At 43.1% G+C, this 27,306-nt stretch overlaps 1 protein-coding gene across 1 annotated transcript in view; it reads left to right on the top strand.

The window, feature by feature from the left end:
- The window catches only part of LOC115081713 (maltase-glucoamylase, intestinal-like), a gene marked incomplete at its 5' end in the record, with an annotated part of 276,490 nt that overhangs the window by 78,010 nt on the left and 171,174 nt on the right, over positions 1-27,306 (top strand). The window contains 5 exon segments of the mRNA XM_029586132.1: positions 2,716-2,870; positions 9,245-9,329; positions 19,930-19,986; positions 24,809-24,933; positions 26,457-26,545. Coding sequence (XP_029441992.1) covers positions 2,716-2,870; positions 9,245-9,329; positions 19,930-19,986; positions 24,809-24,933; positions 26,457-26,545 — 511 coding nt within the window.

The raw sequence follows: 27,306 nt of genomic DNA, 5'->3' as shown, positions 1-27,306 counted from the left end.
CTAATGATATTGTGGCAATGCCAATGTACCAGCCAGAAGAATGATCACTCTCTTAACAAACTGTTATGCCTTTCAGTTCAGCAGTTTGGTCTCACTAAGCTTGTATTTTGACTGCCAGCCATTCTTGCAGCATAGGGACAGCCTTTGGGCCTAGACAGGGAGGTTCCCAGCATTGCATCAATCTGCATAAATGCATCATGGGCAGGGGTTACCCCCCTTCTCCCTAAAACATGAGACATGCAGTTCACTGACCACTAAGCCTTCATATAGAATCCCCTCATATATAAAGATATAAGGAAAAACAAATGATGAGATTTTTCTCTCCTGTTGAGCTGCATGAAGATGGAACAGGAAACCAAGTCAGTAGATGAAATGCATGCATTTGTATCACAGGACTATAAGAGTCACACATAGAGATTTGTTCTCTACAACATGCATCCAAAATAGAATATGATAAACACAGAAAAGTTATTTTTCAACGGAGTTATGAACATAAAAGTTGCATATACACATACAAGTAGATTGTACTTCTGTGCATGCTATTTTATAAACATAAAAAGTACACATGCATTTCTGGGTTTGCATGCACATTAAAACAAGCAAATAAGGGGTGGACTATGGTTGTTCAGAGATGGGGCCAAGACTTACACACTTACAAGTAAAATTTAAAAGCCCTGAGTGTGTGAATTATGGGGGCTATGTAACATTAGACACTATCCTAGGGAATTACGCATTTACATCTGCTCCCAAGGAGTAGTAAGTATAAAAATAGAAAAATTGGGGCTAGGTAGAGTAAGGTTATGAGTCAGGGAGGAGAAGGGAAGAGGGATGAAGGATAGGGTTAGGATTAAAGAAGTTCCCTCCCAGTCCACTCCTTAAGTGGAGCGGACTGGGCGGGAACTGGGAAAAAGGGTGATCACATCACCACACATAATTAGAAAATCCCCCCACGTGCTTGAGTCAAAGGCCAATCACATCTGCGCGCACGGATGTTAAAATCCGGCGCACATGTGTATGCAGACGTATTTTCTAACTTGCGCGTGGAGACACGTGCATGTTATAAAATCGGCACATCCATGTGCGCATGCCAGGAACCGCACATATATGGACGCTCGGTGCGTGAGTCTTAAAATCGACCCAATAAGTTCCTATTTAAAAGATACTTACATGAGTACATCTGGCAACTAATTTGTGCAACTTCACACTTAATAATTACCTAGTGCACTTGATATTAATCTCATCTGTTGTCTACTATTGATTGGGTGGGAGGTCTGGATGACCTGGGGGAAGAACAAGTAGGGTCTGAATGATCTGGAGAAGAACTGGGTGAATGGGGGGGCGGCAAAGCAGGGGGCAGGCCTGCAAAAGCCGGCAGCGATCGCACCACCGTGATGTTATCGCTGCCGGCTTTCACACCCAATAGCGCCACCGTGAAAGGTGGAGCTATTGAGCGCGCTACTGGTGGAGATAAAATGGCCTACCTTATCGCCGCCAGCGAAGTCATCGCGGAGTCCGCCCCGATGCCACCCCAACTCCTCCCCTTCTGGTGCGGACTCCACCCCGATTTAGCTATCACACGGGAAAAGGGACTTTTCGCGTGCGATAAGTCCCTTTTCACGAGTGATACCATTGGAAAATGAATATTGACCCTACTGACTTCAATGTATAAATCAGAGTTAACGCAAGCAAGTTAGTTTTTATCATGCATAAAATATCCAAGCATATGTTTATTAAATAAATAGGAAAAGTATATGTTTTTAATGCATTGCAGGTATTTGTGTATAACCAAAAATGCACATGTATATTGGGGGATAGACATAAGTATTTTATTACCTATATGTACCCTATACGTGTAGGTTATCAAATACTGTAGTAGATCTCTGTGCAGCCATGCATGGGCATAAATGAGGCTGCATGGAGTTTTTAAAAAAAATTACCTTCAGAAGGTTTTGCAAACCATTTTTCACAAAATTCATTATTAATGAGCTGTTTCGCATGAGTTTTCATCTCAGAAGTTCATTAATCATGAATTTTAAATGAACTTTCATGTGTGTCAGATTACCCATTGAAGTTTACTACCTTCAAGGCAGCATACTTGCAAATTTTTCACAAACAAGGCTTTATGCAGAAAAATGCACAAATCCCCTAAATGTCAGCATTTTTATATGTTTCAGAGCATTTCCTGCTGTTTTTCTCCACGAAGCCACACTTATGAAATAACTGTATGAATTAAAACATCAGTCCTTTAATGAGCTTGAGATTTATATAAACGCATCATTACTGTGAGGCTAAATACTGCTTTCTTAGCCCATATTTTTCCCTGAAATAGTAAACATTAGTTTAAAAATAGATTTCCTTTTGAATAATGAAGAATACAATTTGGAGGGTGGGTGAGGGAAGGCACCATACAGGTATTTTTGTACCACATCTTTCAAATTTAAGTCCCTGATTTTTATCTTGGGATCAAAAAATTCATCCAATCAAGCATGTTCTTGATGCAGATATGTATGCTTTATGTTGGATCAATTTACATCTCTCTATCAAGCTCCCTTTCTCTAAACATATACATATATAGAGAGAGGAAGAGGGAGAGAAAAAGAGACAGAGGGGGAGAGAGAAAGAGAGAGGTGTGTGTGTATATATATATATATATATAGAGAGAGAGAGAGAGAATGATTGCTATTATCACAGTAATTGTTTCAATTTTGTTTTTAGTCTCAGGACCCAGCATCCTTTGGAGCTGATTCTCTTTTGGTGAACACATCCAAGCACTACTTGAACATTCGTTACACATTATTGCCTTACCTCTACACTCTCTTCTACCATGCTCACACCAGAGGAGACACAGTCGTAAGACCAGTAATGCATGAGTAAGTCGAAAGAATAAAAGAAAAAAGAAAACTTGTTTACTTTGAAGAGAAGTCTGCATTCTTTTAAATATTTTAGTGAAGAGAATGTAATGGGGAGAACTTCATAGATGCACACATGTTTAAGAAGATTTGCTAATAGATTTCTATTGGCATGAAATATAGTGTTAATTCCTTGTACTACAGTGTTTAAAATGCAAAACATCTATACTGTGGCTTCTAACCGACCAGAAAATCTATTGCTGGTGCGCACTACAGTAATCCATTCTCCATACCATACAAAATATGTCTTTCAAAACCAAGCTTACAATGAAGGATTACTGTGCACAGCATATGAATTTGCTTTCTAGGTCAGTGGAAATAGTTTATTTCCAAAGTATATAGTTGCCTATGAAAATCGGAAATTTTTATTTTGCAAGACTGAGAGCCTGATGGGGGCTCTGAAATGATGGTAGCACCCACTTTCTTCAACAGTACTGCAGTTTTTAGTTTTTATATAGATCCTTGTGAATTAAATAATGCCTAGTTTTCATAAGCTATATTTATAAACAGTTCTGTAATCAATCCATAATGCATTTGGTCCAGTGTCTGCAAAACAAATTTATTAGACATGCATGGGGGAGTAATATTGAAAGGGACTTCTGAGGGTAAAACTGTGTGATGTATGCAGAAATGGCCTTTTACAAAATTGCCCACCCAATATGCAGGTAAAAGTTAAGCACATGTATCATGTATGCTCATACATTTACCTGGATAGAATAGAGGTATTCCTGGGAGCATGATTGTAAAGAAGTTTGAACTTATATGCATGCTAACAGAAATTATACAGACTAATAAATTGGGAACACAATAATAATTGGAGATCTTAATTACCTATATCGAAACACGTGGTATAGAAAAGTTAAACCATCACATCGCTATGAAATTTTATCTTATGTATTTAGGGACCATCATACCACCCACAGTGCTCACAAGTCAGACTTGCATCTCATGCACTTTAACGGGGTCACGTTTAATCAATTGGTCCAGATGAAAGGCATCAAAGTTCAATATTGAGTATTTTTATGAATTTTTTTACTATATGTATTTAAAAAGAAGAAACTTCCCTTGTTTCTGAATTATCGGGGTTGCTTATCCTGTAGCAACCCCGATAATTCAGAAACAAGGGAAGTTTCTTCTTTTTAAATACATATAGTAAAAAAATTCATAAAAATACTCAATATTGAACTTTGATGCCTTTCATCTGGACCAATTGATTAAACGTGACCCCGTTAAAGTGCATGAGATGCAAGTCTGACTTGTGAGCACTGTGGGTGGTATGATGGTCCCTAAATACATAAGATAAAATTTCATAGCGATGTGATGGTTTAACTTTTCTATACCACGTGTTTCGATATAGTTCATTTTAATCGTGGGATTTTTCACTAAGAGAATTTGTGTGTTTGGTTTTCACAGATCTTAATTACCCCAATATTTGAATGGATGAATGTCTCCAGCAGGGCAAGCCAGGGAAGTTAAGTTTCTAGTTACCACTAATGATGGTTTCATGAAGCAGCTGGTTCTGAAACAGATGAAACAGGGAGATATTTTAGCTCTAACTCCCAGTGGAACACAGGATGTGGTGCAAGGACAAACAGTGTTGGAGCTGCTTGGCAATAGTGCTCATAACATAAAATTTGACATAATCATTGAAGGAAGAATAATAAGTAAAATTACTATAGTAGCATTATTTATAAAAAGGGAGAGTATGATAATATGAGGTTAGAAACTACAGGAGTTTGACTTTTGAATGAGACAAAGAAATTGTTTAAAAATACTATGTTGGAAGCCTAGATATGTATTCCATACATTTAGAAAGGTCAAATGAAGAACAATCAACCACCAGCCCGATAAAATTGTGCTGAGAAAAGTTAAGCAACTGGAAAGGGATATCCCTATTTGGCTTTTATGGATTAATAAAAGTTTGGACACATTTCTTAAAAACAGATTCATTAACAATTATTAGCAAGGTAGATTTATGGATTGTCACCTCTTGCTTATGGGAGTGATCAAGAGGAAATGGGTCTCCCTATTTGAATCTGCTGGCTGCTTTCTAGTGGTCCAGATTGGTCACTGTTGGTGATAGGATGGTGGGCTTGAAGGATTATTGGTCTGACCCAGCATGTCATCTAAGTAACCTATGAAGTCTCAGAAGCTTATTACTACAATATCATTTTTATGGGATCAATATAAGACATTAGAACCTAGAAACAATCCATTATGGCTGCTATAAATCTGCATTATAATAATCAGGTCAGTATTAAGACATAGCCAACTAAATAAAGTTAGCCAGATAAAACATCTGACTAACTTACATGGGATATTTGCTGCTACTTAGCCATGTTGCGATCCCCCCTGTTGCTGCGCTACAGGTGGTCTCTTACCTTCCTCCCGGAGGCCGCTTCGAAGCCAGGGCCTCCGGGAGGCCTCCAGGACTTGCTCCAGGGCCTGAGAGGCCTAGCTGTGCCTGTGGCTTGCTTGCCAGCGTTTGGACTTCCTGTCTGGCGACGCCCTTCTCCTAGGGGCCGGCCCGCAGCTCTCCTCCTTATTTATAGGGCCAGCGGTGGGCGGTCCTGGCAAGCTCCTCCCAGGGAGTTGCCTTCTACCTCCAGTATATAAGGACTTCCTTTTCTTTTGTAACTGGCCTGCGGATCGGGTTCTACAGTCGTCTGTAACCTTGCCGATCCAGGTCCACCGTGGTCTGCCTTGTATTGATGGCTCCTTGTCCTGTCTCTGTCCGGATGTTTGCTTCCTGATGTTCCTGATGTCTGCCTTGATGTGTTCCTGATGTCCTGATCCAGTTCCGCTCGCTTCTGCCCTACGTCCTCGTCTGGTTCCTGAGCCTTCTGTCCTGTTGGGCCCTGGAGTGGCCAACAGGAGGGATTCGTCCCACGGGCTCTTGAGCTTCCCTGCCTGCCAGCCGAAAGGGCTTCGGATGTCAGTATCCCAGCATGGGAGTTCCTGTTCACCTGGATCTTCCGCTTTGTCTTCCCTGCACCCTCCTTCTCAGCGTGGTCCGCGACCAGCCTTCCTGGGCTGTGTAGGGCGTGTCTGGGTCGGGGTGGTCCGCGACTCAGTCCCACGGGTGAGCTGAGTAGGGCGCCCTGATGGACAGTGCCATGTTTCCTTCCAGCCCTCCTCTTCAACGTCTTGCTTCAGCCTGTCTTAGATGTCTGCTTCAGCCCCGTCTGACATCTTCTTTGTAAGGACTCTGTCTGCCCTCGCCTCTGTCCGGCCTGCTGCCCATTGCCATTCCCTGCGGCAGGTCCGAAAGGGCCGGGAACAGTCGGAGGACCGTTCATCAGTCAACTTTCCAGTGTTGGCTACCATGGGCGTGCAGGTCCGGCTGAGGGTCGGACTCCCTGCTTCTGTACCCGCCTGGCTCACCATGCCTGCCCAGCTCACCTACCACGGTGTGGCTTGGGGCTCCTCCTTGAGTCCTGCCGTGGCCCAAGGGCTCACCACCAGCTCGAGACGACCGCGCGCGCGCGCTCGTAACAGCCAAATAAGCCTTATTCAGCTAAGTTTAGACCTGCTATGGAACATGTCTCTAACTTATCTGGTTAGCTTAACCGGATAAGTTTGAATATTGCTAGTTATCTGGCTAAGTTACTCTCCCTGCCCACTCACAGCCAGATAAGGCATTATTCAGCTAAGTAGTGTCTGCTGAACATAGCCAGATATCCAGCTAAGTAACTTTCAGCATGTTTTCAATATTGGGGCCCTAGTAATTAGCGACTAGTAAAGCTTAATTTTTATAGTTCAATATCGATACATTGTGATTGATTAAGTAAAATCAATTTTTAAATTTTATTTATGCAAAAAAAAAAGTATTACTCGAAGAGTCTACAATTCAAAGAGGGACACCTAAAGAGCATTCATTATAGACAATTTTACAGATATCAACTATACAAGGATCAGTTCCAAATCCCTTGATTTATAAAACCAGTCATCCTTTTGAAGAAGACCTACTGCCCAATATTTACTCATTCATATTCTTCAACTATGTTTACTGCTCATTATATTTAACATGTGTCTGGTTTTCCCTAAATGAAGTTCTCCTGCATGGCCCTAACAACTATAGGCATGCAACATTATTCACATAGCCCAAAAACTTGCTTGATCAGAAAGGATATTGTCTACTTCCTGAAGGTTTGACTACAGACCATAGCTTGCAGTTTGTCTGGTAAAGTATTCCAGAATGTTGGACCAGCTACGGCAAAAATTCTGGCATGGAATTGCCATTAGGCGAACCAATCGCATAGAAAGCACTACAAGAAAGTTGCAGCCAGCCGATCTAAGAGCCTAATGTTGAGGATAAGCTGTTTTGGTGGACCCTTGGGCCGGCCTGCGGGAGACTGGAGAGAGATGGACTATAGTCTCTGCTAGAGGGCAGGCCGGGTGGCCGATACCAGGCAGGCGATGGATGGTGAGCTTCACCCAGGCAGCTGGTGCTCCTCCGGGAGGAGCCCGTAGGAGCCCAGCCGCTTGGGACTTAGGGGATTCACCCTGGAAGCCGAAGCTCCCCCGGGAGGAGCCCGTAGGAGCCTGGCCGCTGGGACTTAGGAGATCACGGAAGCTGGAACTGAAGCAGGTGGGCAGGGATCCAGAGTCAGGCAGGAACTGAAGCAGGACAGGTACTGGATCCAAACTGGAACTGAAGCAGGACAGGTTGCTGGAACCAGGAAGGCACTGAAGCAGGAGAGGTACTGGAACCAAGCTGGAACTAAAGCAGGACAGGTTACTGGAACCAGGCAGGGACTGAAGCAGGAGAGGTGCTGGAACCAAGCTGGAACTGAAGCAGGACAAGTTACTGGAACCAGGCAAAAGCAAAGATAGTACTTGGACACAGAAACGTTGCAAGTCGTAGGCAGGAACAGAGCTGCTAACGCAATAGCACGCTCCGGGGCTCGGAGCAACTGAGAACCGCAAGGAACCCCGTTGCAAGGCAAAGTCCTGGGCTCCGCGGCAGCCTTACATAGGCCGCAGCGTCCGACGTCAGGGGTAAGGCGGAGCCTTCAGTGGCGGGAAAAGGCCTTCATAAGCGTGGCTCCTGCGCGCGCGCGTGCACCTAGGGAGACGGCGTCCAGGAAGGGTTTATCAGCGGCGTCCCCCCCCCCCCCCCCCGTGGGGATGCCGCGAAACAGGCCGCAGGCTCTCGGAGATGGAATGGGACCAAAGAGGTAAGGGCCGGGTCGCGACCATCGCGACCGGGACCGTAACACCTAAGGTGTTTATAAATCCTTAGATTGAAATAAGATCGACCATCACTATGCTCTTTGTGACTCATTATTGCTAGCTTTAATTAAATTCTCCACAGGATTTGTAGCCAATGGATTTACAGTCTCTTAAGATAGGGGTAATATGATCTCTAAGTCTTGTACCTGACAGCACATGCACGGCCTCCTACTGAGCCAACTGGAGGATCTTAAATGTGATCGCTGGTAGTCTGGTGCATATTACATTATAGTAATCTAGGCTATTTAAAACTAATGCTTACTGAACAGTGCGGAAATCATGTGGTCTAAAAAAAGGCTTACGTTTTTGCACATGGCACAATTTGAAGACTGCAGTTTTTACTGCTGCTTTTAATTGTGCGCACATGTATAGGTCAGGATCTATACATCTATACGTCTATCACACCTAACTTCCTCCCTCCACTCTCTTTAAGAAGAGACGGCTGAGGGGAGATATGATATGATATGTTAGAGGTCTATAAGATGAGTGGAGTGGAAGGAGTAAACTTTAATAAGTTGTATTCTCTTTCAAAAAGAACAAAGACCAGAGGACCCACAATGAAGTTACTAGTTGATACACTTAAAACTAATAAGAGAAAATATTTTTTAATCAACATATAATTCTGGACTTCATTGCCAGAGGATGTGGTGAAAGATATTAGTGTAGCTGCATTCAGAAAAGGTGTGGACAAGATCCTGGAGGAAAAGTCCATAAACTTGCAGAAATCCACTTGTTATCTCTGGGATAAGCAGCATGGTATCTGTCTAACCCTTGGGATTCTACCAGGTACTTGCAACCTGGATTGGCCACTGTTGGAAACAGAAAACTGGGCTTGATGGACCCAGTATGCCAAGCTTTATGTTCTTATGTCAATTCTAGAATGTCCCAACTCTCAAACTGAAAAAAGGCAAGGACACCATTGAAGGCAAACCTGTTCAAAACAATATGCTCTGTTTTTATTGAAAGTACAGATATTTTGTTATTAAGGACTTGAATTTTGGCATGCCATAATAATTTAAATCTTGAAACTTTAAGAATGATATAAAACATTAACAGAAAAATAGAAACCACATTGAACAATTATATTCATTTTCATTTAGGTTCTATTCAAATGAAACAACATGGGATGTGGATCGACAGTTCCTGTGGGGTCCTGGACTTCTTATTACGCCTGTGCTAGATCCAGTAGGTTGAAACAGTATTATACCTAGCATTACCTTTGTGCTTTTTTGTTTTATATGCTTTGGAAGCTAATAAAGGGGAAATGATTTTTTCTTAAATTAAGTAATGAACTACACGAGCAAGTATATTTATTTATTTATACATATATTTATTGTCCATCTAGAATAAAATTGTGCTCGGCAAACAATAGAATAAAACATAAAACAATCAAAACAATCATTAAAACAACAAATAGTAAAAATATATTAATTAAAAAGATGTGAGATTCAATACATTTACAGTCATAGTGCCATACTACAAGAGCCGGTAGTTGTGCGCAAACCTGTTATAATCATATATAAAACCTGTTATAATCATACATAAAACACTAGTCAACGATAGTATACAATGGCTACACAACTCTCTCTGCCTTCATACATCTAACAGACCCACCAGATCAGCTTACCAAGGAACCCTACATATGCCCTCTCCTAAACTCACACACCTCTCCTCTACAAGGGACTGTTAAGCTCAGGCTTGTGAACCCTTGGCCGACGGGAGGATGGTATACCTTTCAGAGGATCCGTAGGTTCTCTCGTTGGGTGGCGAGGCAGAGCAGAAGACGGGACCAGCTGACCCTTGGCACTGGAGACTGAAGCAGTCTCCAGTGCCAAGGGTCTGTGGAGGAGGATGAAGAGACGAGAAGAGGAGCTGTGTCTTCACCCCTGGAAGTCTGTGGTTCCCCCAGGAGGAGCCCGTAGGGACCCAGACCGCTGGGACTTAAGTGGACCTTTGAGAGGTCAGGTGTCGGTGCAAGGGCTGACTGGAACTTCGCCCTGGAAGCCCGCGGTCCCCCTGGGAGGAGCCCGTAGGGACCCGGGCCGCTGGGACTTAGGTGGGCCCTTGGAGACAGTAGTCTTGAAGGAGTCCTATGTCGAGTGCCAGAGGATCGTCGCTCACCAGTCCGGTCACACACCAGAGAATCACCGCTTGCCAATCCAAAGTCGTATACCAGAGAATCACCGTAAGCCAATCCGAAGTCAGGAACCGGGAACACCAAGACGAAGAGGAACAGCAATCCAAGCTCAAGGAACTCACCGAAGCAAGCAGACTAGTCAGCGCTGGAGGACGTTGCCAAGTCCCTGGATGAGCAGAGGAAGTCTCCCTTTATACTTCCCCTGCTTAGGCTGCTGAGGAACAGGTGAAGCTTGTTAAAGGGATCAGGTCCCTTTAAATCAGTAGAGGAGGCACGGGCTCGCACCTATGGATGGCGATGGCCATCTTGGATTTTCCCCCGTGGAGGAGAGATGCCGCTGGACGCCGCGAGGGGGGAGCAGGACAGCTTCCCCTGCAGCGAGCAGCACCGGAGGCCACGCGGGAGCGACGGCCCAGATCAGAGCCCTCCCCCGGGGCTCCTGTGGTGAAGGAATGCCACAGATAAGGTAGGGGGCCGCGGTCATGGCTCGTCATGGCCGCGGAACACAACAGTACCCCCCTCTTTAGGGCGTCTCCCTGGAGGCCTGGGTTTAGCTGGATGGTCCTTGTGGAATTGCTCCAGCAAATTCCGGTCCAGGATATTAGCCAGTGGTTCCCAGGAGTTTTCCTCGGGGCTGAAGCCTTCCCACGCTATCAGGTACTCCCATTTCTTCCTGTGTTTCCTCACATCTAGGACCTCTCGAATTTGGTAGGTGAGGTCATCTTCAGAAGCAACAGGTTGCGGGGTTGGAGGCGTGCTGGAAGGCCATGATAATACCAGAGGCTTCAGTAGGGAGATGTGGAACGTGTTGTGAATCTTGAGAGACGGAGGGAGACGAAGTTGATACGAGACCGCACCTACCCACCAGATGATGGAAAATGGTCCGATGAATCGCGGGGTCAGTCGCGATGATGGCAGCTTCAAGCGGATGAACTGCGAGCTTAGCCAAACCTTTTGGCCCGGCTTGAGAGGCGGGTACGGCCTTCTGTGCTGGTCAGCATATCTCTTAGCTGCCTGGCCAGCCTTGATCAGGGTGCATTGTGTGGATATCCACAGACGATGCAACTCATCGGCAGAGAGTTGAGCTGTCGGATGGGGACAGGCAGTGGTGGGCATTGCTGTTTCCCATACATTATCTGAAACGGGGAGGATCCCGTAGCTGCGGAGATATGGGAATTTAGCACAAATTCAGCCCAGGGTAGCAGGCTAGCCCAATCATCTTGTTTCTCATTAACATACAGACGAAGGAATTACTTCAAGGTCTGATTAGATCTCTCTGCGAGACCGTTGGTTTGTGGATGGTAAGCAGACGTGTAATCAAGGGTGACGTCGAACTTCTGGCAAAGAGCCTTCCAGAATTTGGCGGTAAATTGAGGCCCTCGATCAGACAGGATGCCTTTGGGTAGGCCATGAAGCCTGAAGATGTAATGGATGAACAGCTGGGCCAGCTGAGGGGCAGACGGCAATCCTGGCAAAGGCACGAAGTGCGCCATCTTGCTAAAGCGGTCGACTACCACCCATATTACCGTGTTGCCATTGGATAGTGTCAGGTCCACCACAAAGTCAGTTGCCACATAGATCCACGGTTCAGAAGGCGCGGGTAATGGTTGAAGTAACCCTGGGGTCGAACCGGAGATCCTCTTGTGGCAAGCACAGGTCTGGCAGGACTCTACATATGCCCGGACATCCTTATGTACATTTGGCCACCAGTAATACCGGCACACGGTGTGCAGCGTGCGGGATTGCCCTGGGTGGCTGGAACAGCGTGAATCGTGAGCCCAAGCCAGCACTTGTTTCCGTAAGTGTGGCGGGACCAGAGTTTTCCCAGGCGGAATAGTTGTGGTAGCCGACAGGAGGATATGGGATGGCTCAATGATGTACTGTGGTTCCTCAGAACCTTCCGTTGAATCAAGTAACCGTGATAGGGCGTCGGCCTTAATATTCTTCCTAGCCGGTCTGTATCGGAGAATAAAATTGAAACGGGTGAAGAACAGAGCCCATCGGGCTTGTCGTGGGTTGAGCCGTTGTGCCCGATGCAAGTATTCTAAATTTTTATGGTCTGTGAAGACTGTAAACTGGTGTTGCGCTCCTTCCAGCCATGGGCGCCACTCTTCTAAGGCCACCTTGATGGCCAAGAGCTCCTTGTCGCCGATGGCATAGAACTGGCGGGAGAAGAAGGCACATGGGTGAGCTTATGGTCTTCGGAGGCCGGCTCCCCCTGCAGTGAGCAGCACTGGAGGCCGCACGGGAGCGACGGCCTGGATCAGAGCCCTCCCCCAGTGCTCCCGCGGCGAAGGAACGCCGCGGACAAGGTAGGGGGCCGCGGTCGTGGCGTGCCACGGCCGCGGAACATAACAGGGACAGAGCATTCTCCATTGCAGGTCTCTCTATGTGGAACACCATGCCCCCTGACCTCCGCATAGAATCTTGTACTCATAAATTTAAAAAAAAATTAAAAACAGCTCTTCAAACAAGCCTTCAACTAACCCCTCCTTTCTCCTTTCAGCGAATCCATGTCGAATCTCTCCTTTCAGCGATTCCATGTCAAATTTCCCTACACCCTCCCCACTCTCACATACCGGTACATAGTTCTTGTCTTATAAGTTTATTCTTTACCCCCACTGTAGGATAGTCATATAACTAGCCTATTGTATATTTTGCTCTCACCTTCACAATCTCCTTTGTATTTACATGTATATAGTATACTAATATTAATTTTTAATTTCAATCTTATGCATGCTTTGTTAATTTTAAATTTTACCTTAATTTAATTAATTGTCTCGTAATTCTTTTTATAATATCATGCTAAACCTGTTTATCTCTACTTTGTTCACGCTTACTGCATTCTCCTCCCGCCTTCCCCCCTCACCCCTCTACCTTCTCATCGGCTTTGTTATACCGATCAACATGCTTTTTTGAGAATATAGTTCAGATGTAACTTCCTTTCAATATCCACTTGTTGTAATGTAAACCAATATGATGTGAAAACGAATATCGGTATATAAAAGCTATTTAACATTCAACAACAACTATTCAACATCATAAAAAAACTCAAACCCCTCCTCCACACCCACGATTTCCGCACAGTCGTACAGACCACAATGCTCACAAAACTAGACTATTGCAATTCCCTATTACTAGGACTCCCCGCCACCACCATCAAACCCCTCCAAATTCTACAAAACTCCATGGCCAGAATCATAACAGGCACACAAAAAAGGGAACACATCACCCCCATACTAAAAGACCTACATTGGTTACCCATCTCCTTCCGCTCACAATACAAAACCCTCACCATCCTTCACAATTCTCTACACAAACATAATCATACCTGGCTCGACGAAATGCCTCGTTACCGTTCATCCGACCGAGCCACAAGAACAACCCATGCAGGTACTCTACACACGCCGTCCCTAAAGGCAGCCCATTCTACTCACACCAGAGAGAGAGTCTTCTCCGTCGCTGCCCCCACCCTCTGGAACTCCCTCCCTACCCTCCTACGCCAAGAGACATCCCTGCAAACTTTCAAGAAAGGAGTCAAAACATGGCTTTTCCGACAGGCCTATCCCGACACAAACCAAATCTAATCTCTCCCCAGCCCCCTCTGTTCGAATTTTCCCCACCCCTTCCTATGTTCCCCTGCTTCCCCCCGCACCACCCATGGATACCCTAGAAGAAACAACATTCCCCCTACGGCTTAATTTATTTTTTGATCATGATCGGTCAATGTGTCCTTATTGTAAGGAATAGTATTTTGTTCTAAGGTTACATCGTTATGGTTTTACTTTTATTTTATTCATTGTACATTGTTTTTGTTTTATTGTTTTATTGTATCACCCACCTGAGTTCTTTGTAAACCGGCATGATGTGCTGCACGAATGTCGGTAAATAAAAAGTTAATAAATAAAAAAAAATAAAAAAAAAATAAAAATAATCAATGGAGTCATGCATGCCTACACATAGGTAATCACAGATACCCAGTGGAGGCCTGTGAATAGTTCTGTAAATACATAAACACAAATGGAAAATAATTTTATATCTTATTAGCATCTGGTTTCATAGTAATGGCAGAAAAAGACCAATTGGCACATTCAGTCTTCCTTGTCTTCCCCTCTGATTCCCTACCATTTGGGGTAGATGAGAATATAGATTCCCTTATTAAACCAACACCCATACTCCCTCCCCTCAACCCTCATGCCTTACAACCTTCTTCCTACCACAGCCCTCTGTATCTTTCCCAAGCATGTTTAAATTTCTGTATAGTATTGGCCTTCATCACTTCTACTATCAAAGGTGAATTTTCAAAGGCTTACTCTCATAAAGAAAAGGCTATGCACATTTGTGTGTGGTCTGATTTCACATAATGTGTATTTTAAAAAGGGAGAAATCCACAGCACAAATGCAGGAGCAGGAAACTGCAATTCAAGCCAACAGCAGGGGAAATGCAGTTAATTCAATAGGTCCCCACAACGTCAGAATTGTTTCATGAAATATGCACTTTTTATTTTATTAGCAGCAACTCCATTGCTTAGAGAGGCACAGTTTTAAGCAGGGTCCCCTGACACGGACCCTTGTTTCGCCAAACGCGGCTGCATCGGGAGGGATTTTGAAACAGGGTTCATCATCTATAACATGAAGAAACATTAACAAAATAGTAAAGGGGACTCTTCATAGAAGGATCCAATATTAAACAACATATTTTAAAATTTACAGCACACATACCTTTTCAACGCTGTGCGTTCATTTGATTCGCAAGGAGAGCGGGCAGTGCCAGCAAGACTCAGCGTTTGTACCAGAAAATGGCACAAAACATTTGGCCAATCAATGCACATAAACAGTACATACAACCAATGGAAGGGCAGATATGAGATATACAGAAGAAGCAGAGTCTAATATACTTTCGCTAAACATTTACATGCAACTAATAAGAGAACATAAGTGGAAAATACAGTAAGGAAGAAATTAACCACACATTTACTAAAGCATCGAGGTAGCAGAATAAGTAAAGAAATTAATTAAAGAAAGAAACGCCATTCAATCTCACAGTTCAGTCCGTGGGGAGCCAAGCTATTCAATTTAAAAATCCACTTCTGTTCACGGCGATTCAAAATTTCAGAGAAATTACCGCCCTGGGGTGGTAAGGGCACTACATCGATAACAAAAAACCTTAACTCACTTTCACATGGCCTAACGTAATCCAGTGAGATACCAGGTATGCCGCCTCCCGACTATTTCTGATGTTGGAGAGGTGTTCTATGATTCAGGTCCGGCTCGGACGGGAAGTTTTCCCCACATACAGTTTAGAACAAGGGCATAAAATAACATAAATGACTCCCTGGGTTTGACATGTGGAGGTAAATTCCAGTTTGAATTTAACATGAGAGATGGGATGTTAAAAAATAGACATGGAGGCTGAAAGGGGGCAAACCGAGCAGTGCCCACCGGGTGCATGGCCCAAAGGCCGTTCAGGATTGGACTGCAACTGGTCATCAAGGTGTGAATGAACCAGAATATCCCTTAAGTTTCAACCCTACAAAATGAAAAATGGATAGGGACATCAAATATTCTGGAAGTAGATAGTATTGGCCAATAGTGTTTAATAATTGAGGTCACATTTTGTATACTGCTTGACCTCAATTGCTGTGCCTGTTCGTCCAGGCCTTATGTCCCTAGGTGGGATTGACTCTGTCCTCGATTGCTGTGTCTGTCCGTCCAGGCCTTATGTCCTTACAAGTGTTTGACCTCAATTGCTGTGCCTGTCCATCCAGGGCTTATGCTCCTACAAGTGTTTGACCTCGATTGCTGTGCCTGTCCATCCAGGCCTTATGTCCCTACGTGGGATTCACCTCTGTCCTCGATTGTTGTGCCTGTCCATCCAGGCCTTATGTCCCTACGTTTGACCTCGATTGCTGTGCCTGTCTGTCCAGGCCTTATGTTCCTTCAAGTGTTTGACCTCGATTGCTGTGCCTGTCCGTCCAGGCCTTATGTCCCTAGGTGGGATTGACTCTGTCCTCGATTGCTATGCCTGTCCATCCAGGCTTTATGTCCCTACAAGTGTTTGACCTCGATTGCTGTGCCTGTCCATCCAGGGCTTATGCTCCTACAAGTGTTTGACCTCAATTGCTGTGCCTGTCCATCCAGGCCTTATGTTCCTACAAGTGTTTGATCTCAATGGCTGTGCCTATCCATCCAGGCCTTATGTCTTTGGGTGGAATTGACTCTGTCCTCAATTGCTGTGCCTGTCCTTCCAGGCCTTATATTCCTACAAGTGTTTGACCTTGAATGCTGCACCTGTCTGTCCAGGCCTTATGTCCATATGTGGGATTCATCTCTGTCCTCGATTGCTGTGCCTGTCCATCTAGGCCTTATGTCCCTAGGTAGGCTTCCCCCTCTGTCCTCAAATGCTCTGCCTGTCCGTCCGGGCCTTATGTCCCTACAAGGGTTGGACCTTAATTGCTTTGCCTGTCCGTCCAGGCCTTATGTCCCTAGGTGGGATTGACTGTCCTCGATTGCTGTGCCTGTCCATCCAGGCCTTATGTCCCTACATGGGATTCTCCTCTGTTCTCGATTGCTGTGCCTGTCCGTCCAGGCCTTATGTCCCTACAAGTGTTTGACCTTGATTGCTGTGCCTGTCTGTCCAGGCCTTATGATCCTTCAAGTGTTTGACCTCGTTTGCTGTACCTGTCCATCCAGGCCTTATGTTCCTACAAGTGTTTGACCTCGATTGCTGAGCCTGTCCCTACAGGCTTATGTCCCTACAAGTGTTTGACCTCGATGGCTGTGCCTGTTCATCCAGGCCTTATGTCTTTAGGTGGGATTGACTTTGTCCTCAATTGCTGTGCCTGTCCGTCCAGGCCTTATGCCCCTGCAGGGGTTGGACCTCGATTGCTGTGCCTGTTCGCCAGGCCTTATGTCCCTACAAGTGTTTGACCTCTGTACTCGAATGCTGTGCTTGTTTGTCCAGGCCTTATGTCCAGTCCTAACAGCTGAACCCTCGTTGCAAAGGGAAACCTCAGTCTCTGACAATTAAAACTAGTAATCCTTCACAGCATGGATCCTTAAATAAAACAGTTTTCTTTAGTTTCAGGGCAGAGAAGAGAACTTCCTCCGTCTTGCTTATGAAGTCATGATCTGTTTGCAAATGCTTAAATCTTAACAATTTGTACCATTATACACTCTAGGGGCCAATCCATTCCAGGGAGCCCTTTCCTGCGCAAAGAAAGGGAACTCTCCCCGGTGTTGCAGCCTATCTCTTAGTACCTGTTGACACATGTTCAGAATGAGAAAAGATCTCCAAGGTACTTAGACTGTGGCAAACACAGTGAGACCATGCTCAAAGTAATACACTGCTCCACGTCGCCACGCTTTGAAAGCTTGTGCTCCACTCTAGGGGCCAACCCATTCCAAGGAACCCCTTTCCTGCTCATAGGAAAGGGAACTCTCCCCGGTGTTGCAGCATATCTCTTAGCACCGGTTGACCCATGTTGAACCGCTGTTGATATGGCACCCTGCTCCACGTCGCCACGCTTTTAAAGCTCATGCTCCACTCTAGGGGCGAAACCATTCCAGGGAGCCCTTCCTGGCTCAAAGGAAAGGGAACTCTCCCCAGGTATAGCCAGCCTGTATCTACCCTCTGACCCATGTTGAACCGCTGTTCACATGCACCCTCCTCTGTCTCGGCCTTGAAAACTCTCGTTTGTATATCAGCTACGTCCACCAGATTTTAAAAGACCAGCGAGAGCTCACTAAAAGCCAATGGAAACACCCCACTCTAGGGGCAAATCCATTCTAGGGAGCCCTTTCCTGAACAAAGGAAAGGGAACTCTCCCCGGGTGTAGCCAGCCTGTATTTACTCTCTGACCCATGTTGAACCACTGTTTACATGGTAACCTCCTCCACCTCAGCCTTGAAAATTCTCATTTGTATATCTGCTAACTCCACCAGATTGTAAGAGACCAGCGAGAGCTCACTAGACACCAATGGAAACACCCTACTCTAGGGGCAAACCCATTCTAGGGAGCCCTTTCCTGCCCAAAGAAAAGGAATCTCTCCCCGGGGCTCTTGTTTGAATATTTTCTACTACCACCAAAATCTGCATCTGCAAATGCTCCACCCCATCCAGGCATAGTTCATCATGTTTCAGGTCCTAGCACTCGTGTTAGACTCCCTGGTCCCTGTTTCAAGATGGGTCGGGTGCACACTATGCCCAGTTGACAGCCCTACCACATGCTGAGCCTCGTCTTGTCTTGCCTCCTTGTCTTTTCCTTATCAACACCACTTCACCTGACTACCTCAGCTCTGCTAGCCTGTCTTGCCCCTATCAACTTTCTGCCACTCTGCCTTGCTGCCAATCACCAGATGACTCACTAAACTCCTTGTGGTGTTCTTGCCACTATCATGTTTCCTCGGTGCTAGTCTTTCTGCTTGCTATGTTCCCCCTTCATTGTGCTGTAGGATGTCGATGTCACTTGTCTTGCCACTTTGCCTGTCGTGCTGCCTTTGAGGGTTCATGCATCTGTTATCGGTGCTCTCTTTTGAAGCTGTGGTGTGTTTTTGACATTCTTACTGCTGCTTTGCACCTCTGTTAAAGCGCTCTTGCCACTCCTGGTACCCCTTTGCTCCTTTACAGTGCCTTAGGCTATTCATTCCACTTTGGTGCCATTTACCACAGTCTAAGTACCTTGGAGCTCTTTTTTTTGTTCTGATGATTGTTCCCCAGAAGTTTCATCAAAATTGATAAGAAAACCCCAATTCTGCAGCCAAAAATATGCTGCAAATACTTCCCCCATTGACTTTAATGGGAACCAGAAAACAAATGCATGTATCAACGGATCGGGGCACCATTGTATGAATTCAACGAATATGCCCCCCGACGAATACGTAATCCGAATGCAACAAATACTTTCTGGCTGGACATCCCTATTCTGCAGCAATTATGTGGAAATCTCTGCATCTGGAGACTTGAAAATATTACATAGATTAAGTTTTTAGATGTTCTTTTTTTACATGAGCAAGGAATTGTGGTTTCTGTGTTAATCATCTTGGATATGTGGCAATAAGGGTCAACAAACAAAGTTATGAAGTTATGATAACCCTTGAAAGCTTGTCACAAACATACGGTATTAAGTTAGTCCATTAACAAGCTTTCACCTATAACTTTTTTGTTGGCACTTTAACATTATATACCAAAATTTCAGCAGCCACATTTTTCCATATATATTTGGAATCCATCTATATATAAAAGAATTGATCCTTGATCCAAAATCGTTAGACTCCTGATGAAACTATGAGCCTGAAATTCAAAGGATGTCAAGCACTAGATAGCCGGATAAGTAGGACTTGTCCAACTATCTAGCTGGCCACTGAATATCACTTTTCCAGCTCTCTTTTACCCAGAGAAAAAGTGGAAAGGCAATGAGCAGATCGGGGTGGCGCCGATAAGTTATCCAGCTAAGTAGTGAGTTTTAGCCTTAGATGGATAACTTATTTGTCTAAGTTAGACCTGCTTGAATTATGTTCTATATGAGGATATTCAGCAGCATTGCCGTGCTGCTGAATATGCCATCTCGTTAGCCAATAGCCAGATGTCTAACAAGCTATCTTAGACACCTGCTTAACTTTTCAACCCCTATGTTTTTATCATTACAGGGTACAGAAGAAGTGAATGCCTATATGCCAGATGCACTATGGTATAACTATGAAAATGTAAGTGCTGCACATTGCATTGCACCAATAAACTTCACTATTACATCTACATAGAACTCCCTGTTTATCTACCTCCATTTTTTGTGTTGGAACAGGAACTGTGTGTGACATTTGAATTTAAAACACAATATGCAAATGTATTTAATTTTTGAAAGTTATATAAAAATGTCTTACTTTCAGTTTCATTCTTTAATTTTCTTCCTCACTATTATTTTTTTCCCTATTTTCTTTCTGCTTGCATTTGCTTTTATCTTACACCCTTTCTTTATATTATTTTTCCCTTTTCTTTATGTCTCTTGTATTCATTTACGTTTTACACTCTGTTTTCATATCTGTCTCTAATTGCCAGTTTAATTTTACCATTGTCTCTGTCTTTCTTGTGCATCTTTAATTTGTCCTTCTCTTTGCAATATCAAAATCAGAAAAAAAGGAGCATAAAATAAACACTAAATAGTAGAGGTGGAAAGAAGAATAATTGTTGTTTTGTTTTTCATTTCATTTTTGGAGGTTTGAATTTTCCACGAATTTCATTGAGTCCAATGTTTATTTCATTTATTTAGTTAAAAAAAATGAAATAAAGATTTAAATAAAAAAACTGAGAGAAAAAAGAAACTGGGCCTCCCAAGCCCCCACAACCCATCCCTCACAACCGAAAAAATGCCAGGGCCAGGATCTTCCCTTGTCCCCACTTACCCTGTTGGGGGGAGGGGGGGAAATCAGACGTTGAGCCTTGCGTCTGATCCCCATGCTGGGCCTTGCATGGGGCATAGACCAAGATCGCAGTGACATACTGTGGCCCTTCATGGGGCATAGACCAAGATCGCAGTGACATACTGTGGCCCTTCATGGGGCATAGACCAAGATCGCAGTGACATACTGTGGCCCTGCATGGGGCATAGACCAAGATCGCAGTGACATACTGTGGCCCTTCATGGGGCATAGGCCAAGATCGCAGTGACATACTGTGGCCCTGCATGGGGCATAGGCCAAGATCGCAGTGACATACTGTGGCCCTGCATGGGGCATAGGCCAAGATCGCAGTGACATACTGTGGCCCTGCATGGGGCATAGGCCAAGATCGCAGTGACATACTGTGGCCCTGCATGGGGCATAGGCCAAGATCGCAGTGACATACTGTGGCCCTGCATGGGGCATAGGCCAAGATCGCAGTGACATACTGTGGCCCTGCATGGGGCATAGGCCAAGATCGCAGTGACATACTGTGGCCCTGCATGGGGCATAGGCCAAGATCGCAGTGACATACTGTGGCCCTGCATGGGGCATAGGCCAAGATCGCAGTGACATACTGTGGCCCTGCATGGGGCATAGGCCAAGATCGCAGTGACATACTGTGGCCCTGCATGGGGCATAGGCCAAGATCGCAGTGACATACTGTGGCCCTGCATGGGGCATAGGCCAAGATCGCAGTGACATACTGTGGCCCTGCATGGGGCATAGGCCAAGATCGCAGTGACATACTGTGGCCCTGCATGGGGCATAGGCCAAGATCGCAGTGACATACTGTGGCCCTGCATGGGGCATAGGCCAAGATCGCAGTGACATACTGTGGCCCTGCATGGGGCATAGGCCAAGATCGCAGTGACATACTGTGGCCCAGGCCTAAGCAAGGCTGAGGCTTCAGACTAGGCCTAAACATCGAGCTGGTCCTGAGAGCCAAGACTCAGGCTGAAGCCTCAAACTTACATAGGCCTAGGCCAGAGTAGGTTACTGCAACCTCGGCTTATGCCCTAAGCAAAGTCCAGGCTTCAAGGCCTGGACCAGATGCCTGGGCTTTGGACTAGGCCAGGGACTGGGCCCAGGCCCAATGCTGAGTCCCAAAAACCTGAGCCTCAGCCAAAACTGGGGCCTGGTGCTGTGCCCCAGTTCCGGACACCGGGTCCTGATTCCAAGGCCTTGGCCCAGACCCAGGCCTGATGCCAGGACCTGACCAAGAGGCATCGGCCTAGGCCTGACGCTGTGATCTGGTCCAGAGCTGTGGCATACAATGAAGCTTCCGTCTTTAGGTTTTAACTGTTAAACGTTGCAAAGCCACTCTTAATGGAAAAATAATGTATGTAATAAAAAGTGAAACACACCATTTTCTCTCTTACTCTCACCCCTTGTTTTGCCTGCCTTGAATTCTCTACTCTCCATTTTTCAGGGCAATTTTCCATATAAAACTTATTTTTAGAAGTAAAAATGTTCTTTTTAAAATTACTTTGGGGGTCGTGCACAGAAACCTATGCATGGAAGTGATCTTGCATGTATCTGAGGCGTTCCCATGGCGGAGCTGGGGCAGAGATATCATTTACATGCATGTTTTCAATTTTCCAAAGTAGGCATGTAAATGTATTTATACACATTGACATCTGTCCTCAAGCAGGCGTAAATATTTGTACATATTCCATATAGGGGTATACATGTATCTGGCCTGTACATTTCAAAGTGGACTTATGCACATAAGTGGGAGATATAGGGTGTCAGAGTGTCTCTCTATCTCTGGTCACTTGAGTATGCACATAAAGGCTCCACAAAAACATGCGGTAGGAATATTTTAAATGATATGTGTGTATTTGCACGCACGATATAAAATTGAGTGTATTTTTGCTCGCGTGCTCAATACGTGCATTTATGGGTGCACTCGCGCTCCTTTTAAATTTTACTTGTCAGTCTAATTTTTTACTGCTCGCTTTTGGGGCCACCATCTCTATTTCAAAAGCATATTCCTCTATATACTATGAGCTGATAAGCCCATATTCCCTTGCAGAGTTCTCCTCTGATAATGATATTGTAATATCTATCAGTAAATTTTCCTGTTTTAACAAATTTATGCCTGCTGGTCTTCAGCTATTGTTAAAGCAGATGGCCTCCTTTTCATCTTCCCAATATCTTTTACCATTCAAATTCTGAAAAAAATGACTTAATACTTTTTCCTTTTTTTAACATGTATTACAAAAAGGTCTCAGTTCAAGTTATCCCTTCCTGCATTAAAATCCATCAAGTTCCAGTCTATATTAAAAAAAATCAAATCTATATCCTGATATGGTAGAAAACTAAAGGGCCATCTCAAATCCACCTACTCTCTCAAAAATGATTGGGAAGGTGGTTCTCTCTGTTACTTGATTACCTTAAAACTTTTTTATTCCATCATAAACAATTCGGTTTAAGGGAAAATTTGTCAGAGTTAACTTAAGGTTAACTCTGACAAATTTTAGCACAGAAGCGGAACTACCTACCTTGTTAAATCAGATTAGTTTAAAACTGGATAAAGGCAGAGATGTTTTATTTGTACTGCTTGATATGTCATTTGCATTCAACCCTTAATTTCCAGCTTTTACTTATGCTCCTAGCTGATATCGATATGAGGGATTCTGTTTTTTAACAGGTTCCATTCCTTTTTAACTGAGAGAACTTGTATTATAGATTGGGGTTCTAAATTTTCTATAGCATGTCATTTTGTCAATGGTGTCCCTCAAAGGGCCATTGTATCTCTGACTCGTTTTAATGTTTATATTTCTCCTCTGGCCATGTTAATCCAAAGCTTCCCCTGGCCACGTTAATCCAAAGGCTTTAGTTGTTATTTTACATTGTCAAAAGTCAGATTTTATTCCAAGCATGGTTTAATTCCAAGAATTCTAAATCTCTTTCTAATTTTAATACCTGTTGGTTGGAAGTTTCCACCTGGCTTTCCCTGCATAAACGTAAGGTTAACTCTGACAAATTTGAGACCATGTGGTTCTATAGATTTAAGAATCCTGATGGTTACCCCTCTCCAGTGATGGTAGATTCTATGATTTAACTAAAAGATATGGTCACTACTTTGGGGATTAAATTTTATTCTCTTTTGACTTCACCCCTCATATTTCTCCTTTAGTGAAGTGTTCATTTTTCTATTTACATTTTATTCGCCAACATCAACCTATTTAGACACTTCTGATCTAAAAACTGTGACTCATGCACTTATCAGTCTGCTTGAATATTGTAATACACTTCTTCATGATCTCACTTCTCATTCACTTCACTGTCTTCAGTTAGTTCAAGACTCTTGCTAAGGTCATTTTCAGTGAACATAAATTTGATCATGTAACTCCTTTTTTACATAAGCTTCATTGGCTCCCAATATCCTCTCGCATTCAATTCCAAATCCTCTAACTTTTAAAGTACTATGCCACCAAACTCCATCTTATCTTTCTCATGCAGTAATTTCATATCAGTCAACCCGTAATCTCTGCTCTTCTCAGTTAGAACTTTTGAAATTACTTCACCTAAAGAAATTAACTTTGAATGGAATGAACTCTTGAACTTTTCCTATCTCTACCCTTATCCATCTGCTTTTAAGCTTACACCTCAAGAAGGAATATTTTAAGTTTAGAAAGCAACTTAAGACACCACTGTTTTCCAAGGTTGTTTCTTTTTAATATTGTATTTGATTATTCTACTTATCATAACTTTAGCAATACTATTATGTTTAGATTTTAACCTATTTATTTCATATTTCATATTTATTATTTATCATATGTTTTGTATACTTTAATATTATTTTATATTATTCTTGTATGCTGATCTGTTATGAATATTGTATTGTGTTTAATATTCATCTACTTGAATTTTGCACTGGTATGTTAATTTTAGTTGTACATCACATTGATTTTTTTGCATAAGAAATGTGATTCAGGAAATCAAACTGGATTTAGTAACAACTAACTATAGTACAAACTGTGTGTCAATGGATTTTCATGCATGGTCACATACTGCAATGAAAAACTTACTTAAATAATGAAAAACAATCACTTTCAAATAAAATATTTATTTTGTTAATCAGGGTAGTACATATACACCAAGAAATCAGAAGGTTAATATGTCTCTCCCAGCTGATAAAATTGGACTTCATCTAAGAGGAGGCTACATTTTCCCTACTCAAAAACCAGCAAATACTACAAAATACAGGTAAACATGAAGGCTAAAAGCAACCTGGATTTAAGCATTGTATCAAAGCTAAAACTAAATATCAGAAATATATTCATGAACAGTTTAACTATTGTATATTAAATAAAGTGGTTATATGGAGGAGGTGAACTTTTCAGACTAGGCTAGAATCCAGATTCAGAAATGTAAATATTTCATTTAGAGATTTAGGGTTCTATCCATTTAGTCCTTTTCACAAATCCTCAGAAATCTGTTTGTATCAGTTATTTATGCAGAATATTCAGAAACCTAAATTGTCTGTTAGCCCAGAAGCAGAATAATTACCTTCAAACACAAAACCATATGTTTTCCTTCAGTAAAATATTCAAACTCCATTCATCCATTGATATCATACTTTGAGACCTAGAATATGAAAATGTATTTCATGCATATTCATTGCTGATATCCTGAAAAAAAAACAGCCAACTGAAATGTCATCAGGACAGTTTGGGAAGTAGCGTGCTTATAGGGTATTAAACCCACTACTTTGGAGTAGATCATGCATTCATTATCATTGCCAGTAAAGCATCAGCATTACCAAAGGTGGTAATCCACACTCAGTGGGGGCCTTCATCCCTCTACTTATTCCAGCTGACAGGTTGATCCCCCCCCCCCTCCCCCAGCCTACAAACCTCTCTATCCTGTTTGAAGTAGAGCTTTGGGCAGGATGGAATACAACTCACTCTTGCTTTGCTGGCTTCAAATTCTAAATTGTTGCCAGATGATCATTCCCAGTCTACTCTCCCACTTATGTGGGGTAAGAGGAAGACATTCTCCCTCCTGACCTCTTTGAATGAGACTTTATTTTGGAAGAGGTAGGCAGGGGAGAGGACCCTGACAGGGTATGTGTGGATTGGGGGGGGGGGGGAGGCTCAATTTGCTGCTGGGGTAGGTAACAGGACTAGAATGGCCTTGACTTGCCTACCAGAGGAGGTGAGGGGCTGAGGAGTTTATTAAATTTGATGCAGGGTGAGGGAGTCACTGCAGCTTGCACCGAGTCTTGCATTAGCTTCCAGAAACTAGTGCAAAAAAACCCAAAACTTAGCCACATCTTCAGGAGGTATCTTTAAATCTTTGCACTACTGGCAGGTTTATGCAAATTACATTGATTGATATAATTTTCATTAATCCATGTAAATATTAATGAACTGCTTTGCATGAGTTTGCATGCAACACAGTTCATCATTTTATCATGCCAGATTTTGTTAATGCTAACACAAATAATGCACAAGTGCATTGAGGCTAATGCAGCATTAACTCATGTTAAACATGCATTAATGCTCATTAATGAGTTTTACGTGCAGTAATGCTGTGTTAGAATTAATAAAAAACTGTGGCTATGTATTTACCTTACAAATATGAAATAAATGGAAACGGAATTATAGACTTTTTATTCATCATGTGAAAAACTATAACATTGTTTTTTAAGAAATAGGTACATATTCTGCTGAATATTATATTTGTTGCATACATTTAATAAACAGTATATGCATTTTTTTTGACAGTCGTATAAATCCGATGGGACTTATCATTGCACTGGATGACAATCAGAAAGCAAAAGGAGAATTATTTTGGGACGATGGAGAATCCAGAAGTAGGCACTTTAATTTGCTGAAATATATGCAATGCCAAAAATAACAATGATGAAGCTTTGTGCAAAAATTACACCATTCACTGGAGATCTATTGAATTTTACAAAGTATTAGCATTACTTTGATTTCTTCTGATGTGGACCTGGTTGCTGTTATTAACCAATTACATTTTTTTAAATGTATCCATTTATTAATGGATATTCCAGTTCAAATTAAACCATATCATGTTTATTTGTGAAGTATACAATATACATTTTTTGAAAAGAATAAAATGCAGGTGGCGTGGAGAGACTAGAGAGCTTTCTGTTGGATGGATCTATGAGATATGGTCTCTGTAAAAGATGCCAGAACCCAGTGAACCCTGCATTGAAATTACTTTCACTTCCAAATACTTATCCTAATAGATAAATGTCATAACTATTGGTAAATTGGGCATCACAGAAGTAACTTTCATGCTGTCATTTGATCTAAACAGTGACATTAATCACCATAGAAAATGACTACTGGCAAAGGGAATTACTGATACTGAAGTGATTAAAATGGAGGTGGCTATCATTTACAGTAGAAATATATCTCTCTCTGATGTTCAGAGCTTTATCACCACGATCATTTCAGACTTCAGACATTTGCTCAGCCTGGATTTAAGATTTTTTAAATGCAATTGAAAAATGTGCTTATGGTAACTGTGACATATGATTGAATCTAAAGGCAGTTTAGATGGACTGAAGTTTTCTTTGAAGAACACAGTCCAAAGATGCCATTA

This window comes from Rhinatrema bivittatum, unplaced genomic scaffold, assembly GCF_901001135.1.
Source record: "Rhinatrema bivittatum unplaced genomic scaffold, aRhiBiv1.1, whole genome shotgun sequence".
NCBI lineage: Eukaryota > Metazoa > Chordata > Amphibia > Gymnophiona > Rhinatrematidae > Rhinatrema > Rhinatrema bivittatum.
Note: the sequence above shows the minus strand (reverse complement) of the source record. Positions and strands in the feature narration are given on the sequence as shown.